The sequence below is a fragment of the Ruditapes philippinarum genome, unplaced genomic scaffold, assembly GCF_026571515.1.
Source record: "Ruditapes philippinarum isolate M1 unplaced genomic scaffold, ASM2657151v2 ctg812_1_1_1_1, whole genome shotgun sequence".
Classification (NCBI taxonomy): Eukaryota; Metazoa; Mollusca; class Bivalvia; order Venerida; family Veneridae; genus Ruditapes; species Ruditapes philippinarum.
In genome coordinates, this window is record NW_026862783.1 from 635,545 (window position 1) to 656,009 (window position 20,465).

General features: G+C 33.5%; 2 protein-coding genes and 1 non-coding gene across 4 annotated transcripts; 1 reads left to right on the forward strand and 2 right to left on the reverse strand.

Moving 5' to 3' along the window:
- Positions 1-1,445: 1,445 nt before the first annotated feature.
- LOC132720207 (late histone H1-like) lies at positions 1,446-8,596 on the reverse strand. Of its 2 annotated transcripts, none has more exons than XM_060704282.1 (3): positions 8,181-8,596; positions 2,765-2,959; positions 1,446-1,950 (listed from the first exon to the last, which is right to left on the reverse strand). In XM_060704282.1, exons 1-3 carry the CDS (start codon positions 8,532-8,534, stop codon positions 1,840-1,842), a joined length of 660 nt encoding a protein of 219 aa, XP_060560265.1. In that variant the 5' UTR covers positions 8,535-8,596; the 3' UTR covers positions 1,446-1,839. The 2 variants fall into 2 exon arrangements, with proteins under 2 accessions (XP_060560265.1, XP_060560266.1); XM_060704283.1 differs by having other exon boundaries at positions 1,446-1,935; positions 8,181-8,595.
- A 3,323-nt stretch (positions 8,597-11,919) lies between these two features.
- Trnal-aag (transfer RNA leucine (anticodon AAG)) lies at positions 11,920-12,001 on the reverse strand. Its single transcript has one exon. It is a non-coding gene; the product is annotated as a tRNA-Leu (tRNA).
- Positions 12,002-12,100: 99 nt separating this feature from the next.
- On the forward strand, positions 12,101-18,899 carry LOC132720209 (large ribosomal subunit protein mL62-like). Its single transcript, XM_060704284.1, has 6 exons — positions 12,101-12,304; positions 13,257-13,323; positions 13,686-13,745; positions 15,057-15,139; positions 15,795-15,964; positions 18,764-18,899. Exons 1-6 carry the CDS (start codon positions 12,155-12,157, stop codon positions 18,849-18,851), a joined length of 618 nt encoding a protein of 205 aa, XP_060560267.1. The 5' UTR covers positions 12,101-12,154; the 3' UTR covers positions 18,852-18,899.
- The last annotated feature ends 1,566 nt before the right edge of the window (positions 18,900-20,465 follow it).

The following is a 20,465-nucleotide window of genomic DNA, read 5'->3' on the forward strand; positions in this document are numbered from 1 at the left end:
TTTTCATGCTACCAAACTCAGTCTTTGACTTGCATCAACAGCTTGGTTACTATAAAAAGTGTGTTTAAAGAATATAGAAACATAAACAAATAGTTTCTCATTTTCTCAGTGAGCCCAATCATTTCTATAAGCATCAATGAATGAATGAATGACAAAAATATAACCAAACACAACCATCAGTGTACTATTTTGACATTAAAGTTTAACCTTTTAAAACTCTCAACCTGGCATTGACATGTGACAAATTTTCCTTTGTCAAAAGGAATTTTGATGTTATTTTGAATTATTTAATTAATATATTAAATATATATTAAATAATTATTTAAAATAATTTTGATGTTCTTTCAAAATCCATTCATGGATGACCAATTGTTGACTGGATATAACCAGTGATGTACTTTTATGAAACTATAAACCTTAGAAGTCCTAGCGTAACCTTGATCTTTAAGCTACAAACTAATCACAAATTGTTTTAAAGAACCATAAATTTAAGCCAAGTTCTGAACCATCAATGCACTGTTATATCATGACTTGACACTAGTATGAAATTGACATTTAGGTTGCAGAGCTAAATTTTGTTCATTACACAATTATCATCTTGATAAGAAGCATATTTATGCCAAATAATTTCAAAGTGCTGATAATCCATGAATGTCAAAGCTATGCACAAAAGACAAACTATTCACAATCATGTTTGACATAAAAGTGTGACTGAACTGTAGACCTGACCTGTTCGATGATGCATCATGTGTTACACAGTATGCCAAATTGACCTTTGAGGTAGGAACCCGATTCATGCGCATGACACAGTCATTGTGTCCAACAAGTTTTATCATTTTCAAATCAATCCAGGAACGACAGAATTGTTGACCAGACATTTACATCAGTGTACTTTTTGTAACAATTTATATCATGAATTTTGATCTACAAGTGTAACCTCAACCTTTGAGCTAGGAACCAGATTCTTATGCTCAACACTGTCATTATGGCGAACACATTTAGGCATAATTTTTGAATCCTTCCAGGAATGACAATTGTTGACCGCAGAAGATCAGTGTACTTTATTATGGCCCGACCTATAAATGTGATCAGGAACTACGCAAATGTGGGTTTTTTCCCAGCTAATCTGTAGGTACAAAAAAACATTTTTATAGCTTCACAGTGCACTACCCTTCAAGAGATTAGTCAACATGTGCAATTATTTTCGAAGCTGTAACTTTTAAAAGTTCATACCTATCAATTGCCTAGGAAAAACCCAAGATACTCCAGACATTTATACAAAAAATATTTCAAATCCATCCATTAATGAGAAAGCTATGGAATGGACAAAGTTTGGACAGACGCTACAATAACTATATGCCCCATCCTTTTTAGAGGGGAATAAAAACATGGCTAAGGTCTACAAGGTATTAAGAGGAAGGGAATAGATTACACAATAGTTAAAGTTTCTTTTTATTTAAAAACAATTTATTGAATATTTAAAACATGTAATGAATTGATTAGTTCATAAAAATTCTACATTACGTACAAATTTAAAAATTCAGTTAGTGGAAAAAAAACAACCCAGAAAACCATGATTGTAATCTATGAGCATTAGAACAAAATGATATTTACAATGAAGTCAGTCTACGTGTAATCTTGAAAGAAAATTCGGAAAGCATTTACATGTAATTTTCACTTGTTCATAATTCTCAACTGTTCTTATTGATTAAAAAATCAAATTAAATATAAATTATGCACTTTTTACAATATCATATAGCTACTATAAGGCTCACTATTAAATAACGCACTAGAAAATCACAGTCTTGCATTGTAATTCACATTATTATAAAGTCCTAATCACTTTTTACTCTTGCTGGCTGAAGCTGATCCAGGTGTTTTTGTCTTTGCTGCTTTCAAAGATTTGGTTGTTTTCTTTGGTGTCTTCAGTGTTGCCTGAAAAGACAATCTCTGTTTTAATATTTTTACATGCAGTCCAATTAATTCATCATAGTGCAATATTTATCGTTATATTCTCATAATGCTACATAAGTTAGTAGAACAATATTTAACAAAGCAGTTACTGTAAAGTTGCAGTCAATTAGAAAAACGCCACTAACTTTTCTAACCATAACTCACAAACTTTTGCTACTGTAGCAGATAGTTAATGAGCATAAACTGATATAACTTTGTAAAAAATGAAATTTTAACAAAAACTATACAGGTACTCTGAACGGAAATTCATTTGAAATAGCAATTGCACTGCCACAATAAACAAATACAGGTATATGCATATATTGGTAAATACTATGTTGGAAAAAAAATGCAAGTTCTGTCTGGTTTTTCGAGAGTTAAGATTTTCTTGTACTCGCAAAAATTTGCAAGTGGAATCTTTGAAACCATAATAACAGAGTTATCTACCCTTGCCTATGAACAGATGTTGTGGTCAAAGAAATTTAAAACATATTGAAGTGTTCAGTGAAACAATTTATTAAGTACTTTACAAAGGTTAGATCTGGCATATTTTTGAGAACTTGAGTAGAAGAATTTTATAAGAGTGTATTTTTAATTTGAATCCTTTGTTGTAAGAATATTCATTTAAAATGCCTCAAATATATAAAGTTAATTGTAGCATGTATATAATTAAACTTGGAGAAATAAAATATATTTTAACTAAACTATTAAGTCAAACTATTCTCATAATTTTTATGCTACCCACTTGAAAAAGGCACCGACAAATTCATATACATGTATTTTACTTTTCTATAACTTTAAATACATGTACCTTAGCTGCTTTTGGTTTCTTTTCAACAAGTGTTTTCTTTGGTTTAGTTGGTGTTTTCTTGCCCGCTGTTTTCTTGACAACTTTCTTTGCTTTGTCTCCAGCTTTTGCCTTAGTAGGCGACTTCTTTACACCAGGCTTTTTTGCAACAGTCTTTTTTTCACCAGTTTTTGTTGCAGTTTTCTTTGCAGCAGTCTTCTGTAAATAAGGAAAATGTCAGCATCTTAACAAAGTTTTAGGTTTGGTCCAATTAAGATACAGTAGGACTGTCATTGAGGGAAAATTTTGTATGGATATCTCAAAAGCCAAATATCAACAATATATCAAATGAAATTGCTTGTACAGAGGAAACTATTTGAATATGTGTAATAGACTGTCATCTTGGTGTAATTCAAACATGTTTTATACATACAAACACAGCATACCAAAAGAAAGCATGTTTATTTGGTTTTATATCTTACAGATCCCTTGAAATTAAATCCACTGTTTAAACAAGAGCATCGCTAGGCGGAGCATTATATGCCCGAAAAATTTTTTTTTTAAAGTAAAGATGAAGCATTTGTAAGACATGGGAATTAAATAAAGTATTACCTCCTTCAAATAACAATCCTTGTATGAAGTTTGAATATTGTGGTCCAAATGGAACTTAAGTTATGCCCCGGGAACTGTTTTCAGTTTTAAGTTAATAGTGACCTTGACCTTGTGACCCCAAAATCAATAGGGGTCTTCTACCCAATATGGACAATCATCCTATGAAGTTCCCAATATGGACAATCATCCTATGAAGTTCCCAATATGGACAATCATCCTATGAAGTTCCCAATATGGACAATCATCCTATGAAGTTTGAATATTGTGGGCCAAATGGAACTTAAGTTATGCTCCGGAAACCAAATTGCTAACGACAGACGGACGAACGCCAGGGGGTATAACAGAATATGCCCAAAATTTGGGCATATAAAAAGGGAAGGTGGCTTTTCCCCTTTATACAAAATAGCAAAATGGTGATATTTCACTTAACATGATACATCAATATTGCATTATTAATCAACAGCCCTAAGATACCGGCCGCTAATGATAATATGAAAACTTTCAGACTTAATGGATTACTGGCGTAATTGTCTTGTGCTATTTCAAAACTTACAATCTCCCAAATTGTTGTCTTAGAATAGGTGTATAGCAGTTAAAATTTGTAACAATCATTCATGCCCTGATACAGAGCAAAACCATAAAAATACAGATGCTTAACAACATTCTTGTAAACTTTCAGGCCTACTGGTCAAATACTTTTTGAACTATGCATAAACAAGTTAAAAATTGAAAACTTATACTAAGTCAAGGGTTATACTAAGTCAAGGGTAATAACTCTTAACAAAACTGAACAAGAACCAGTTGAACTGGGTGATGTTCCCGGAGTAGGTTTTGGACACAGAAAAGTATACCTCTTGAAGTGTCGGAGTTATTTCTCTGACAAAGTTCAAAGTGTAAAAATGAACAAAGTTCAATAACTCCAAAATTAAGCAAGGCAGAGTTAAGGTTTTTTTGCACTGCTCTTCTATTTAATGAGATCAATCTACCTACAAACCTCTTATGGTTTCAGAGCTATGTCTCGGACAAAGTTCAAAGTGAAAAAATTACCAAAGGCCAATAACTCCAAGATTAGGCAAGGAAGAGTTAAAGCTCTTTTGCACTGCACTTCTACCAAAAAAGATCGATCTACCTACAAAGTTTCATGTTGATACCACTTGTTGTTTCAAAGTTATGTCCAGGACAATAGGGAATGGGCGTACGGACAAAATGGCGACTATATGCACACCCTTCGGGGTGCATCATTACTGCTAAATTCCCTGCCCCAAACCACAGACGCTTGGGTGTCAGGTCCTGCCCCCCAATGTGATATGCTCCTGTTAACTCTCTATCGAAACTATTTTAATATTTTAACATGAACAGGAGGACATCTGTTACAACGATAAATCTGGTTTTCAAACAATTTTTACATACATGAAAAAAATACCATATACCACAGTGATTTTTTTTCATGTATTTTACAGCCGAATAAAGGCTGTTTCTCCTAGCCCAAAATAGGTATATTTTCCCCTAAAAATGCTAATATTTTCCCCTAAAATGCCCTGTACACATTCTTCACCAGAACCATGACTTATCAGCATCTGATTAATATCATCTAGCAGATAAAGCTGTTACTATAGATAGCCTCTGCTATGTACCATGCATATTAAATTGAAATGAAATTGAAATTTTTATAAAATGTTGGGTTAATTCCATTTTCAGTTGTTGGTATTTGATTTCCCCTTTTCTGATTTATCGCGCTATATTTTCCCCTTCAGAAAGCCACAGGTTGTTTTGAAAATTGCAAAAAAAATCACTGTACCATCAAGTATCAAGAAAGTAAAGATTGAAGACTCCAAAATGTCAACAGTTTAACCAATATGTGACCTGAGACTAACATGATTGCGCTCTTGTTTCACTTTTTGAGCTGGGACTAAACACTATATAATTATCTCACAACTAAACTTGTATCAAATTCATCACTATCGGGAGACCAAATATGACCAAATTCAAATATTTATATTGTACATTATACAAAATAAAAAACTTGTGAAACAACACACTGTGCATCTTGGAAATAGTTTTATTACAAATTAATGTCTTTTAAACAAGGGCTTGCAGACAGCTGACTCGCGAGACATGACGAAAGAATGCTAGAGTAGTCGAAAGCATGTACCTGCTTGTCAAGCGCTCCAGGCAGACCCGATACTCTTCTTGAAATGCTTGGACAGATTGCAAAATTTAGTTTCGGTTTTAATTAAATATTGATTTTCATATTAAAATGTGATTTATAAATGTTTATTCTGATTGCAACTAGATGATAATTCCAAATTCTATCAATTTACACCGGAAAAGTCACAGAAAGCAGGGTTTTACATCTCTTTGAAATTCTAGGGGTCCAGTGAATGCACAGCCTAGAAAAGTAGGGGTCCAGGTCTAAATTTTAGGGGTCCAAAATTATATTCACTGTAAAAGACTATGAAGACCACTCAATTTTGCTCAAAATTATTTATTTACCCTTTAAGAAATATGTAATAGAAAGAGCACCGAAACACGAGGCTATCTGATTTGTACGAGGGGGCGTAGCCCCCGAGTATAAATCAGATTGCCGAGTGTTTTGGTGTTCTTTCTCTTTTGTATCATAGTCAAACATGACAGCACGTTCCCTGTTGTCATAATATGAAACCCCAGAAAAAAAATAACCAATGAACGAGCATTTGAATACAATAGTTCTGCCCCTTTCCCTTTCTCTGCCGTCACAATATGTAAACCCCGGCAAAAATGAACCAATCCACGGGCATTATCTGGAGTGCGGGTAACTGATACCCGCACTCCAGTTACCGCACTGTGCATGTATATGTATACGATTTAACTCTTACACTTTTTCAACAGAAAGGTACCCAAACTATGATACAAGCGTGTATATTGTACTGTTTTCATAATCAGTATCTGTTATCACTTTTTAAATTAGTTTGGTTTTTATTATAGCCCTTTACAATAATATCATGTGCTATTTCAAAGGCTTAGTCTTTGAGTGGCTGGAATGTCATGTTTTAGTAGCATATATTGTTATTGATAGGTGATTACACCAACAGACTGAAAACTGTACTAATCTATCTGTAAATATTTTAGCTGTACTAGTAAACACGCAATAGATATCTTTACAGACCAGTCAGCTAAATATGTTGCGTTTTTAAAAAATATAACACAAGGCCGCCGAAACCGCTTTTGCACCTCCTCATAAGTTAAGTTCGCCAAAACCATTATATTTATAACACCAACGATAATTACATACCCAGTGACTTAATTTCTATAACACTATGAAAATAAGTTTGCAAAAACCACAGCCTTTTTTATTATACAAAATACGAACCGGTAGATTGACATTGGATACGTTAAACAATAGTAATTGCCTGTTATAAATAGTCTGTCTAAATATAGCCACAGAAAAACCAAAAACAGCTACCTAAAATAGTTTTACGGTAAACGTCATCAGTTACTGTAGGCTGTAGCTTGCACGGTAAACATCAGTTTCTGCAGCGGGCACTTGCCAATAGCATGCGCAGTAGATTTCAATTATGTTAACTTCCGAAATGAACAAATACAAGCATTTTCTGCTCGCTATATAAGATTTTAACTGGAATTTTGCGAGCTTCGAGAAGAAAGAGATAAAATCATATCGGGTCAGAAACAATAATATCTATTGTCTAGGATTATTTTTGTGCGTACACTTGGACGCAAGTGGATAACTTGCATGCGTACTGGTTGGGGACCATCAAAACCTGACAACCACCAAGCCTGGACAGCCCCGAAAATGCTTAATTTAGTTTTTTTTCTTTGTTCATTGATTGTCGGTCTATCAGACATTTTTTTTCAGAACAGTAACTGCATGTTTCTTCTATAAATAAGTAATTAAATTTTGTCTATTTCAAGAATGCTGGTGTTGAAAATTTGGGCTTTAAGAGTGCAATACCTGACCTGATATACCAGCTATAATCATTTGCAGAGTAAACAATAAAATATCCAAAACTTTAGCATTTGCTGCTGAAATATTGTTTATCATGTTAAAAATGAAAAATTAAAATACCAAAGCATTTAACAGAATTAAATCACATCATGTACATATCTGTCTGGACACATGGTACTGTAGTGTAGACAATTAAGGTAATTTTGATACCCTCCTTGACGAGCCTCAGATACAAGCGTCAATGTAATCAGAAATAAACAAACTAGTTTGTTAGTTAGGAGAAGAACCTAGCTGAACCGTGTCAAATTTTCAGGTCTCTAGGTTTGAAATTATGAAATTTGTATGAAAAAATGTTGAAAAAATGTCCGGTTTATGGTCTCCAACCAAAACATGTCAAAATTTATGCGTATATATAGGGGCGCAGAATTCTGCGTCTCATAAAACCCTGCAGAAAGGTTTATTTAATAATGATTTATAAGGTTTTATTAGTTTAGGGAATTCGTATGTACATTTTGGAGTCTGCAATCTTTACATTATAGAGATTTGATGGTAAACAGTATTTTTTCATATATGTAAAAATTGTTTGAAAACCAGTTTTATCGTTGTAACAGGTGTCCCATTCGTGTTTAAATATTAAAATATTTTTGATACAGGGGTGTATCACGTTGGGGCAGGATCTGACCCCCAAGCGTCTGTGCCCCAAGAAGAACAGCTAGCATGTTCCCTGCTGGACTGACACAAAGCTTCATGTGCCCAGCAGAGCTGACAGGTAAATAACTAAACTTCTAGGAATTACAACCGGCTAGTAAAGTCTGTGAAATTTAGAGGAAAACACCCCTGGAAATATATCGCATAAAAATGTATCACAGTGATTTGTAAACATACCTTTTCTTTCGCTTCCTTTTCTTTCAGTTTCTTTTTCTTTTCCTTTTCTTTTTCTTCATTAGTGGCCTTAGCTTTATCGACTTTAAATCTTCCTGTGTATCCTTTGGCATCTGAATTTTTCGGTCTTGCCAAAGTGCCATTCTCCAAACCTTTTGCTAGCGCTGGTTTCAAATGTATTCTCACGGTGTCTCCGTCAATGGCGTATTTCCCAGCGATATACGACTGAATTGACGGAACAGTTGATCCTTTCTTGTCACTCAAAGAAGTTATTGCTTCCTTTGCCATTTCTAAATATGTTGGATGAGTTTTTGTGCTGGGCTTCTTAGCCACCGCTGTGCCTTCGTTTGCCGCCATTTTTTTTTTTAATAAACACGTTACTAGCTCTATGTCAAACAAAATGAAACTCCCGCGTAAAGGTCGTGCGCACGCGGTAATATAAGCAACGCGCGAACCGTTAAGAAGACATGTGAGGTTCGGCTAGGGTATTTGAAAATGCTCTTGGTCATTCTAACAACACAAATGTTTTTGGTATTTCCCTTCGGATTTTTCAATTACCAAATTATCTTAGGGTACTTTTTTGTACATTTTAACGCAGACATAACTTAGTAATCCAGAAAGTTGTATTACAAAGAGAAAAAAAAATATGATTCATGGACGAGGTAATGCATATCCCACAAGCAGTCGGGCATTTTACTAGTTTTCCGGTGGCAGGGTTCGTGGGAGAAAGGTGGGGTCATGAGTATTGGCATCTGGGGCCGCAGATACAAAATTGCAAAAATGATAATCATATTACTTTACTAAAAATTGTACACTAATAAACTTAAACTCAAAATATCAGAATACATAATGTACATTATTCAGTAATAATAAGTAAAAACGTATAGAAAGAAATTCCATTTATAACCCTTGTCTCGACCTATTTACATAATGTTTGACCAATGTATACACACCACTCTCTCAAATATCGTGAGTGAGCAGCCTTGTAATTACTAATGTTATGAATTTTCGTGACTTTCGTGCTAAACCTGTAGAAATAATGTACACGTAAATGTCAAATTTATATGTGCACTCTGTTTAAAATATAACATTTTTGTCGAAAAGATGTGCCACATTATTAGATAAACTAGAGCTACTGTGTAATGTTTATAGGAATGTAAGTGAGGCATCTCCATTGTTACGACAGATTGCGATTGTCAATGAACTATTTAACAAGTTCACGTCTTTATTGTAACTAATTCAACTAATAACTTGTATAATATTTCATATAATATTTTATTGTACTAATATACACACAATATACAATTTCATAATCGTACCTTCTAATGAGAAGAAAGATGAAGCTCACATTGAACTTCACCTAAAAGTTTGAAGCACTATTATTTCTTTTTAATTCTACGTCAGCATATGTGACAATATACCAGCTCCTACACGTAGTACGTGTAAAATGAAAATGGAATTATTTTGAGATTAATGTTCCATTTTATGTAGGTCTAGACCAATAACTTGTGTGCAAAAGCTCATATCATTCGCTCACTCCGTATTTCCAGAATAATTATTTTAACTGTGAAAATTGGCTAAAAAATGGAAAATTGTTACAACGCTTTTCACTCAAATAGAGCAAAGAATAACACAAAAATACAATTTTTATTTATTTCTGAGTGTATTCTCTTAATTATCTTTTGCGTATCAGCTGATCTGTATAAGAAAGTCATTTTATATGCTTTTGGGCCTCAGTGGAGTTCCTTTATGCAGAATGTTATTTTTATCTCTTTCTCTATAAATAATATAATTATATACATTTCTAGTGAGACTTCGGAAAATCTATCTATTTTTTTTTCTTTTTAGTTCATCAGAACGAGCTATTAGTATCAAAGGGGGATACTCCGTCGTCGTGCGTCAACAATCATCTTCTTCCCTGAAATTGATGGGCAGATTTACCGTAGCATCCTTGTGACAGTAACACTTAAATTTGCTCATGTCATTTCAAGTGGGCCCTTTTAGTTTAAAAATATTTTATTGAATTAAATACATGTATACAAACATATTATACAAATAATGAGTATATATCAAAATGCAAATGGGTTGGGCAACAGAGCTAAATTGGGCTCTTTAAGGGGTCAACAGAGCTAAAAATGAAAAAAAAAGCCTTTAAACATCTTCTACTACTAAATTAAATGATGGATGATCACCAAAATTTGTCTGTAGCATTCTTAGGTAGTCTTGTATCATATTTGCTCATTTTAATTTGATTGACCCCTTTTAGGGGTCTCTAGAACTAAAAATAGAGAAAAAAAACATTTAGATATCTGATTCTACAGAACTAATTGATGTATGATCGACAAAATTTGTCTGTAGCATTCTTAGGTGGTGTTTTATCAAGTTTGCTCATATTAATTTGATCTTTTAGGGGCCACTAAAGCTAAAGAAGAAATACCTTCGAACGTCTCTTTCTACAGAACTAATTGATGGATGATCACCAAATTTTGTCTGTAGCATTCTTAGGTAGTGCTTTATCAAGTTTGTCATATTAATTTGATTGGCCCATTTTAGGGGCCGCTAAAGCTAACAATAGAAAAAACATTTTAACATCATCTCCTACTGAATAATCGGTGGGTGATCACCAAATTTTGTCTGTAGCATTCTTAGGTAGTGTTTTGTCAAGTTTGCTCATATTAATTTGATTGGCCCCTAAAGGGACCGCTAAAGCTAAAAATAGAAATACATTTAAACGTCTGCTTCTACAGAACTAACAAATGGCTGATCACCAAAATTTGTCTGTAGCATTCTTAGGCAGTCTTTTATCAAGTTAGCTCATATTGATTTGATTGGCTCCTTTCAGGGGCCGCTAAAGCTGAAAATAGAAAAAACCTTTGAACATCGATCATCTCCAACTGAAATTATTGATGGATGATCACCAAACTTTGTAGCATTAGTAGGTAGTCTTAAATTATCATGTTTGCTCATATTAATTTGATTGGCTCCTTGTAGGGGGCGCTAAAGCTAAAAGTAGAAAAACCTTTGAACATCATCTTCTACTGACATAATTGATGGATGATCACCAAATTTTGGCTGTAGCATTCTTAGGTAGTGTTTTATCAAATTTGATTGGCCGCTTTTAGTGGCCGCTAAAGCTAAAAATAGAAATACCTTTAAACGTCTGCTTCTACAGAACTAATTGATAGATGATCGCCAAACTTTGTCTGTAGCATTCTTAGGTAGTCTTTTATCTTTTACTGAAAAGCAGTTGTTTCTGGTGAGCGACTCAGGGCCATTATGGCCCTCTTGTTCAATTATTAGCTGAAATTACAGAATGATACACAAAAAGTAGTAACTATTGAATGTTTTATGTAATTGATCCGTAATTACGTTGATGATTGTTTATGTCATCTCTTCAGTACATTATGAAGCTTAACTGCAATTTTGGTCGGCGATTATTTTGTTTAAAGCCAATTTAATCTCAATATATATTTTTAACAATAAAGGTTTGTTTGAATGTTAAACATCGTTGTGCTGTCATATTTCGTGAAAACATTATGTTTTGTGATACTTTCTTTTGTAAGTATACTTTAATTGGCACCCACAACAGTGAACGATTTCCTCTTCCACTTTTTCAATACTGTATAGACTAAAACAATCGATGCATGTCATCAGTTTTAAAGTAAAATTGAAAAATGCACATTATACAAGCTGCTAATAAATACTGTACAGTAGCCATTTATTCAATTTCCATAAAAAAATCTGGCAGCGGTGGGATTCGAACCCACGCCTCCGAAGAGACTGGTGCCTTAAACCAGCGCCTTAGACCGCTCGGCCACGCTACCACATGAAGTTAGAGAGGTATATACATTTGTTTTGTAAATAATCAATATAATATTTACGCTGAATCCCTATGTTTTCAAGTATGCTCGGTTTAATTAGGACGGAGCAAGGGAACCAGTCCCAAATTCATTTTCAACTTCCGCTAGACGACAAAAATGTTTGCCTGCGCTTGTAGGGCTATTTTAAGGGCACATTCTCTTATAGAGAATAATAATCAAAGGTTCTTGTCTTCAGTATACACAAGCAAAATATCCCTGACAAATCTCTATTCTAAAAAACAGGAAGAGGGACCTGTAAAGCTGAAGGTTAGTTAAAACTTGATACTTTTTCGGATAAGGAACTTTTGGATATATGTGTATTTATATAATAAAAAGCCCGAAAGCGTACACTTTGTTGGGCTACCCTCATTCTGTGAATCTTTCTAGTGTAAATATTATTTCAACAACAAATAAACTTTTTTGTAAATTTTCCTTTTTTTGGATAAAATATTGAACTCCTGACAACTTGAAGAATATTTTTGAAACATATACTCGGTTCCTATGATATCAAGGGTTCTATGATATCAAGGTATTTAAATTTTCTGTGACTGCTAGTAAAAGCAACACACGATGATGCTAATTTTTGTAAAACTTGCACACTAGATTCATTTTCATCTGCCAATAAATTTAATTTGGTGAATAATGAATGTAGATTTCTATTTGTGGCAAGAAAACTATTTTATAAAATCTTCATATTTGACTACCATTTTCCTTAATGGTTTTTACACAGTCAATTAAAATATGTTATAAACACATATACTGACATATAGTCTGTTCATAAAGTTTTAATTTTATAGCAAGTTAACTGATGGAAGTTTTTCACAACTTAACCTGAAAGTTTTGACCCATCAATCCTTCCATACTTGCTTTTTTTGGGGATTACCTTGATACCGTAGTAACCTCCTCTGAAATGACCCAAAATGGCAGGCATTGAAAATATTCTAAATAATGTCATTTTTATTGGTTCTTTTGAAATAATTTTTTGAGAAACAGTTCTGGAAAAGGTTCATTTATAAGAAGGTTAGAAAAATCTCATTCATTTATGATATTTATATTTAAATATTTTCCGATAAATGTTAAGTACCTTGATATCATAGAACCCCGGGCTATATCATGAAAGACAATTCACAGTTAACTTACAACATTTTATCTATTAGCCACAGAAAATTGATCAGCAACATTTTGCGTCAAGTTTTTTAGTGCTTTATTTGTTCTCAAGGTTGATAACATACAAGTAATAGATGAAGATACTGATGTGGAAAAATTTAGCGGAGTCATACCTTTAGGTAAGTCTTATGTTACCTTTATATTTTCCAATGTACCAGTTAATTATAGGCTGTCACAATATATCACATATCCATCTTGAGGAACTGAAAATGTTTAAGAAAAGAGGAATCTGTTGATACGGAATCACTTCTTTGCTTGTAATCAAGAACTTTTCTGGTTGAAACATTTGAATGGTCATTTATATAAATGCAAATATGGAATTGTACTGAAAATATAGTTGACCAAAAAATTAATTTTTGGTACATTTATTGCATTCATTATTTATCAGCAAATTGCTTTTCACTTGTCTGAAAATGCCATAAATATCAACTTTATACATGTAAAGTAACAAATAATGTTACTTTAAAAAAAATATTTTCAGATAAAATACAGATACAGTATAGTCGATCTAGTGGTCCTGGAGGACAAAATGTTAATAAAGGTATACAATTATATTTATAAAATCTTCAATTGTAAAACTGCTGGAACTGAAAGTTATTACCTTTTGCCACCAGTCCAGTATAGAGCCAGACCAGCCTGAACATCCATGCTCAAGTCTATTCTATTGGTAGCTTAGTTTTCATGCCCTTAGCCATAAAGTGTAAATGAGGTGGAGGGGGCAGATAGTGTTGCCTTTGTATGTACATGTGTGTGTATACTTTGTGACTTGTCCATAACTTCTGCATGCATGAATTGATGGAATATTAAATTTGAATTTGTACACATGACAACCATAAGTAGGCAATGTTTTTTTTTTAGACCCAAGTTCAAAGCCTCAAAGGTCAAGTTTTTCAGAAAGGAACTGAATGAACTTACTTACTAAGTATATTTTAAAAGTCAGTTGGAGTTTTTTCGTCAAGCCCATATTAAATTTCAAAATGCACATGACCATCAGAAGTAGATGATGTGATATTTAAATCTCTTAGACTTTGAAAAAACTTTTCCAAATAATTCAAGGCATGGCATAGCCATCATTTACACTGCTGTTGAGGAGGTAAAGGAGAAGACAGAAATCTATGATCTGGTCTGAATATTTATATTTTTTGTCTCATCGTCTGACTGCTTATTCATCCATCCACCAGTCCTTCTTTTTGTTCAGTTCATGAATTTGTCATTATTGATGGTGTTTGAAGTTATTTTGCTTAAATGTGTGGCACATTGAGATATGGAGATAATGTATCACATTCAAGACCCAGGTTTGTATGTCAGAGGTCAAGGTCACACTAAGACTTAATGGTAATTTTCATAAAAGTGCATTGATAATTTTGTATGGTCAACATTTTGACATGGTGATGATGTGTCACATTTAAGAATCCAGTCTCCATCACAAAGGTCAAGGTCAATTTTTGTATCCAAAGTCGTGATATGATTGTAAATAGATGGTATTGTTTTTAACTTATATTTGTTAATATTGAATACATTTGTGGCACATTGAGACTGTGTTGCATGCAGGATTCACATTTGCCACCATTAATTTGAAAGGAATTTGATTTTTAAAATTGGTTGTTCTTGTCAACAATTTTATCATTCAAGAATTGATTTTGAAATAATAGTTTTGTTAAGTTAAATGACATTATTGTTTATTGCCTCCAAGAAAGAAAACAATTGATTTTTATCAGATTGGACATGATAGCTTCTGTCCAACATTCAATCATTTTATTTTAGTTATTCTTACTAAATATTTTTTAATTGGACATAAACCTGAGAGTTTTTATCTGTTTAATCTAATAATTATCATATTTTGTTTTTACAGTTAATTCTAAAGTATTCGTAAGATTTAATGTAGATGATGCAGACTGGATACCAGACTGGGTTAAACCAAAGATTAAAGAACAGGTAATAACATACTGTTTTTATGATATTTATATGAATCAATAATATTGCCCCTCTTTAATACATGTTTAATGTAATTGTTTCTAGAAAATTAGGCAGACAATTTCATACCTGTCCCTGTATCTTTTTTGAGACTACAGTTAAGGTGGAGGTATTGACGTGGGACCTAGATATAAAATTTTCCATTTATAATCAATTTTGCTGTATCATGAGTGTAAAAAAGAAATGTTACTCAATAATCTTTTTTAAAAACTTATCAGTTATTTTTGTATTTATTTGTTTATGTTATGAAACATGATATTGTGGGGCTTGTGCAGAAATTATACAATTTCTCTGGTGAATATAGCAGATTAATATGAATTGTAAACATTGTATACTTGTAAGGTGGGATCAGTGCAGGCAAAGACACTTGCATACATGTTTCTGTAGAAAGTTTATAATAAGTATTTATAGAATATAATATTTAATATATATATTATAAAAACAGTGCAATGGCTGCCCTATTTCATGTATATTTTTCTGGTATCTTTATTTATAATATATTGAATTATTTATATATATTGAACTTTTTGCTATGTAATAATGTACATTTTTTCCCAAGCAAATTTAATGCATAAAAAAACCAGGCATGTGAACATATTTTACTTTACAATTACAGCAAGCAAATAAAATAACGAAAAATGGAGATTTTATAGTGACTTCAGAAAAGACAAGAAAACAGATATTAAACCAAGCAGACTGTTTGGACAAAATTAGACACATGATATTCCAGGCATCTATACTTCCTAAAGAACTTACTCCAGAACAAAAAGCTGTAATAGAGAAAAGGTATAACTTGACTGTTTGTTTTGGAATGGTTGTAACAAATAAGAAAACAGAAGGTTATTAACTTATAGAACACGAAGGAGGGCCAAACAACTTATAGAACACGAAGGAGGGCCAAACTCTCTTAATTTTGTTTTAATTGGTCATTTGAACTAAGAGTTGATATGTAGGACTTTATCAACAGATCTGTATTTCAATAAATCAATTTGTAAGTTGTAACAAATTACAACCCATGTTCTTTGTAGGTCAATGTACCTATACTAAATTTACTAGGCATTTATATTTCATAAATACGAGGTATGATCAAAAACTTTTCGGCCCGATATACTTCTAGCCACTACACTGACATTTACACACAATAAGTTGATACTGATATCTTATTGAAGATTACTGACTGAGTTACACATGATTTTACACAGATTAAGTGACGTAAAACACACTTTGATCAGTAGAGGGGTGTGTCATTTAGACCAAATGGAGAAAGTGGAAAGAGTCCCCTTCCTATAGCACTGTGAAATAATGGGCTGCTGAATTTAAGAGGGGCAGGGAGAGCTTTGGAGATGATGGGCGGCCAAAAGATGCCACCAACGATGAAACTGCCGAAGCTGTGCACAATCTGGTGATGTGAGACAGAAGGCGACACCTGCGAAGCATTGCTAGGGAAGTGGGTAAAAGCTTTGGTTCAGATCAGGCAATTCTGACTTATGTCTATGGCATGTCAAAGGTTTCTGCTAGATGGGTCCCCAGACAGTTGACTGAGGTCCAGAAACGGACCAGGCTTGACATTCAAGATGTCTTTTGTCTCGCTACGAGATGAACCTGATTTTATCTTCCAGATCGTAACTTAGGATGAAACAAGGGTCCATTACTTTGATCCAAAATCCAAAAAACAGAGCATGGAGTGGAAGCACCCTGGCTCACCCCCTCCGAAGAAATTCAAGAGGATGCCATCAGCAGGGAAGATGATGGCTTCAGTTTTTAGCTCACCTGTCACAAAGTGACATGGTGAGCTTTTGTGATCACTTTTCATCTGTTTTCCGTAAACTTTTACTTTAAACCACATCTCCTCATAAACCACTAAAACTTCACAGGAATGGTCCTTTGGTGGTCACCTTTAAAAATTGTTCAAAGAATTTAATTCCATGCCTAGCTCTGGTTGCCATGGCAACCGAAAGAAAAAACTTAAAATATCTTCATTTAAAAAACCCAAAGAGGTAGAGCTTAGATATTTGGAAACATCTTCAGTGAGTGTACCAAGTTTGTTCAAATAAAAGCTCTAGGGTCAAAATTGACCCCGCCCCAGGGGGTAATTGGTTTTCCTTTTATGTATATAGTAAAAACTTAAAAAATCTTCTTTTGAAAAACCGAAAGAGGTAGAGCTTTAATATTTGGCATGAAATATCTTCTAGTGAGTGTCTACCAAGTTTGTTCAAATAAAAGCCCTGGGATTAAAATTGACCCCGGGGATACTGATTTTCCTTATATGTCTATAGTAAAAACTTAAAAAATCTTCTTTTAAATAACTCATAGAGCTAAAGCTTAGATATTAAGCATGAAACATCTTCTAGTGAGGGTCTACCAAATTTGTTCAAATAAAAGCCCCAGGGTTCAATTTTGGCCTGCTCTGGGGGTCTGATTTTCCTTTTATGTCTATAGTTAATACTTAAAAAATCTTCTTTTAAAAACCCCAAAGAGCTAGAGCTTAGATATTTATCATAAAACATCTTCTAATGGGTGTCTACCAAGTTTGTTAAAAAAGAAGCCTCTGGCTTAAAATTAGCCCCGCCCCAAGGGCCTATATACAGGTGAGCGATTTCAGGGCCATCATGGCCCTCTTGTTTTGGATAGTCGGGGGATAATCATGATTGACTATCTTGAGCAAGGTCATACCATGAACAGTACGTACTATGCAGACAAATTAAGACTTCTGCATCAAGAAATCGGGCGTAAAATGGAGGGGCAAACTGACTCAAGGCCTTCTGCTCCGGTAAGACAATGCGCCAGCTCACACATCCCAAGTTGTGATGGCTGCTGCAACTGACTGCGGCTTTAAGATTGATTCTTCCCCATCCCCTATATTCTCCAGATTTAGCCCCCTCTGACTTCTACCTGTTTCCGAAACTGAAAACCAAGCTTCGTGGTAGACCTTTTTGAAGCAATGAAGGTGTCATGGAGGCGGTCAGTAAGTTCTTTGGGGACCAAAATAGAGAGTTCTATTTTTAAGGGTTAAACAAGTAGGAGCATAGGCAGTGATTTTCTTGCTTATTTAACAGACTCCGATAAAAATCACTGATAGGTGGGCAAAGTGCATTGATGTATAGGAAGATTATATTTAAAAGTAAGACCATTAGTTGGGTTTTCTGACTCCTGGAAGTACATCGGGCCAAGGACTTTTTGATCAATCCTTGTACATGTACCATTTTGTTCTTCTTGTATAAATAAGTTAACTATTGTGTGTGTTTTTGAAAAAAAAAATCATTCTTTATGTCTGAGAATTAGTATTAAGTATCTCATTTGCATAGACCATTACTAAATTAGCATGAACTTCTTTGTCAAAGCATGTGAGATTTTTCAAGGCATATCCGAGAAACCTTTATGACATTGACAGGTGTATCCTGCTAGCAAATGGAATAACATAGAGGCAGCAGAGGTATTTCTTTACAAAAAAAGGAACAAGTCAAAGTTATGACTTGAGAGCCAATCAAAATTCAAAATATTTTTAAAAACAACAATGTTAATATTGAAATTATTTTCAAAGAAAGTATCATAAAAACTTTAAATAAAACTACAATTTATTTTCAGGGAAAGAGCAGCTAATGAGAAAAGAATACAGGAAAAAAAGCGACGATCATTACTGAAACGGTCACGAAGTATGTCTGTTCTGGAATAATTTTTTGTATTTTTTATATGTCATTAATTAAATATCAAATTGATTTAATATTGTGTTTGTTTTTTGTGTCCATTGACATTAAAATACAATTTCCATTTTTAACTTTGGCAAGACTCCATTGACCCTTATCCGACTAAAGTTGAAAGTGTAAATTGCCTTTACCACCAGTATAGCCTGGCCAGCCTGCACTACCATACAGTATGATTGTGCTCTAATTTCTTGGCTGACTAAAGTTAAATTTTTATGTTGTTATTCTCAAAATTGATAATGGACTTTATCACATATCCGTAACTCCATAAAAATGGTATTGCACATCCATACATATATTTTTACAAGACGTCATTTGTAGTGGCGTAGCTTCTATTAGGCCATATAGTCACGAACCTACAAGTTGGTCAAGAAATTAACATTTTCAAAAGTCCCAAAAATACAATAAAACAAGCGAGAGTGGAGTTGGTGAGTTCAAGCGGTATAGTTGAATCAAGTGTGTGCGCATGATTTACCATCCTCAGTAAAGTATGCATCTAATCAAATTCATAGTTTAAAATTATTGTTTTGATAATTTTCCTTGAACATACTTTGGAACATGCATTTTGCTATTTTTAATCTGAACTTGTTTTTGGTTTCCGGGGGCTAAGCCCCCAGACCCCCTTTTATGTACCTACAAGTTGAAAAAAGCTGGCTTCGCTCCTGATTTGCATTATATAAACATAGCGTAAAGACATGCTAAAGATAGTATTACACTATGAGCACGTCAATGAAAAACTGGTTCTTTTTTACTGTGAAAAGTTCTTATTTTGAATATGTTATAAATAGAATATTCATGTAGATTCATTACTAAATTTATTGAACTCGAATAAAATAATATTAAGATCGCTAAAGGCTGGCATAATATAATTTTATTCAACTCATTCAATAAAGTTAGTATTGAACCTACTCTCATTCAATATCCTTTATGTGCCATAAATACAATGTAGTGATAGTCACTTTCAGTAAATGGAGGCATTCCCAATGTCAAGACATGGTTTTTCCCCATTAAGAAGCATATACATTGTAACTTCCAATCCTTTGCATTTATAACGGTGTTGCTTTTCTTTGAAAAGCATTTTTAGAATGGAATCCCTTGAAATACTTCCATAAGAAAATTTAAATACAAAGGGTGGTAACATGAAGCTATTCTTGTACTTAGTTTTTAGCTGGGAGCTGTCCTACTTGCCCCGGCGTCAGCATCCAGATTTCAAATCAAAGTTTTGGTGCAGTAAAATATTTTTCACTATAACTTTTTCATTTCTTAATGTATCAACTTCAAATCATCAACCACATCTTATGTGACAAGATTCATAACTCTAGCACCAATATTTTCAGATTCATCTCCCCTTGAACTTAGAATTTTCCTTAAAAAATACTATTTTTTTACCGTTACTTCTTTATTTCTTAAGGGATCAACTTCATACTTCAAATATATGTTCCTTATCATAAACCACATGTTATGTGACAAGGTTCAATACTCTAGCACCAATATCGCAAGAATTATCTCCCCGATTTTTTTACTTGAAAAATGTTATTTTTGACTATAATTTCTTTAGTTTTTAAAGGTATCTACCTCAAACTTCA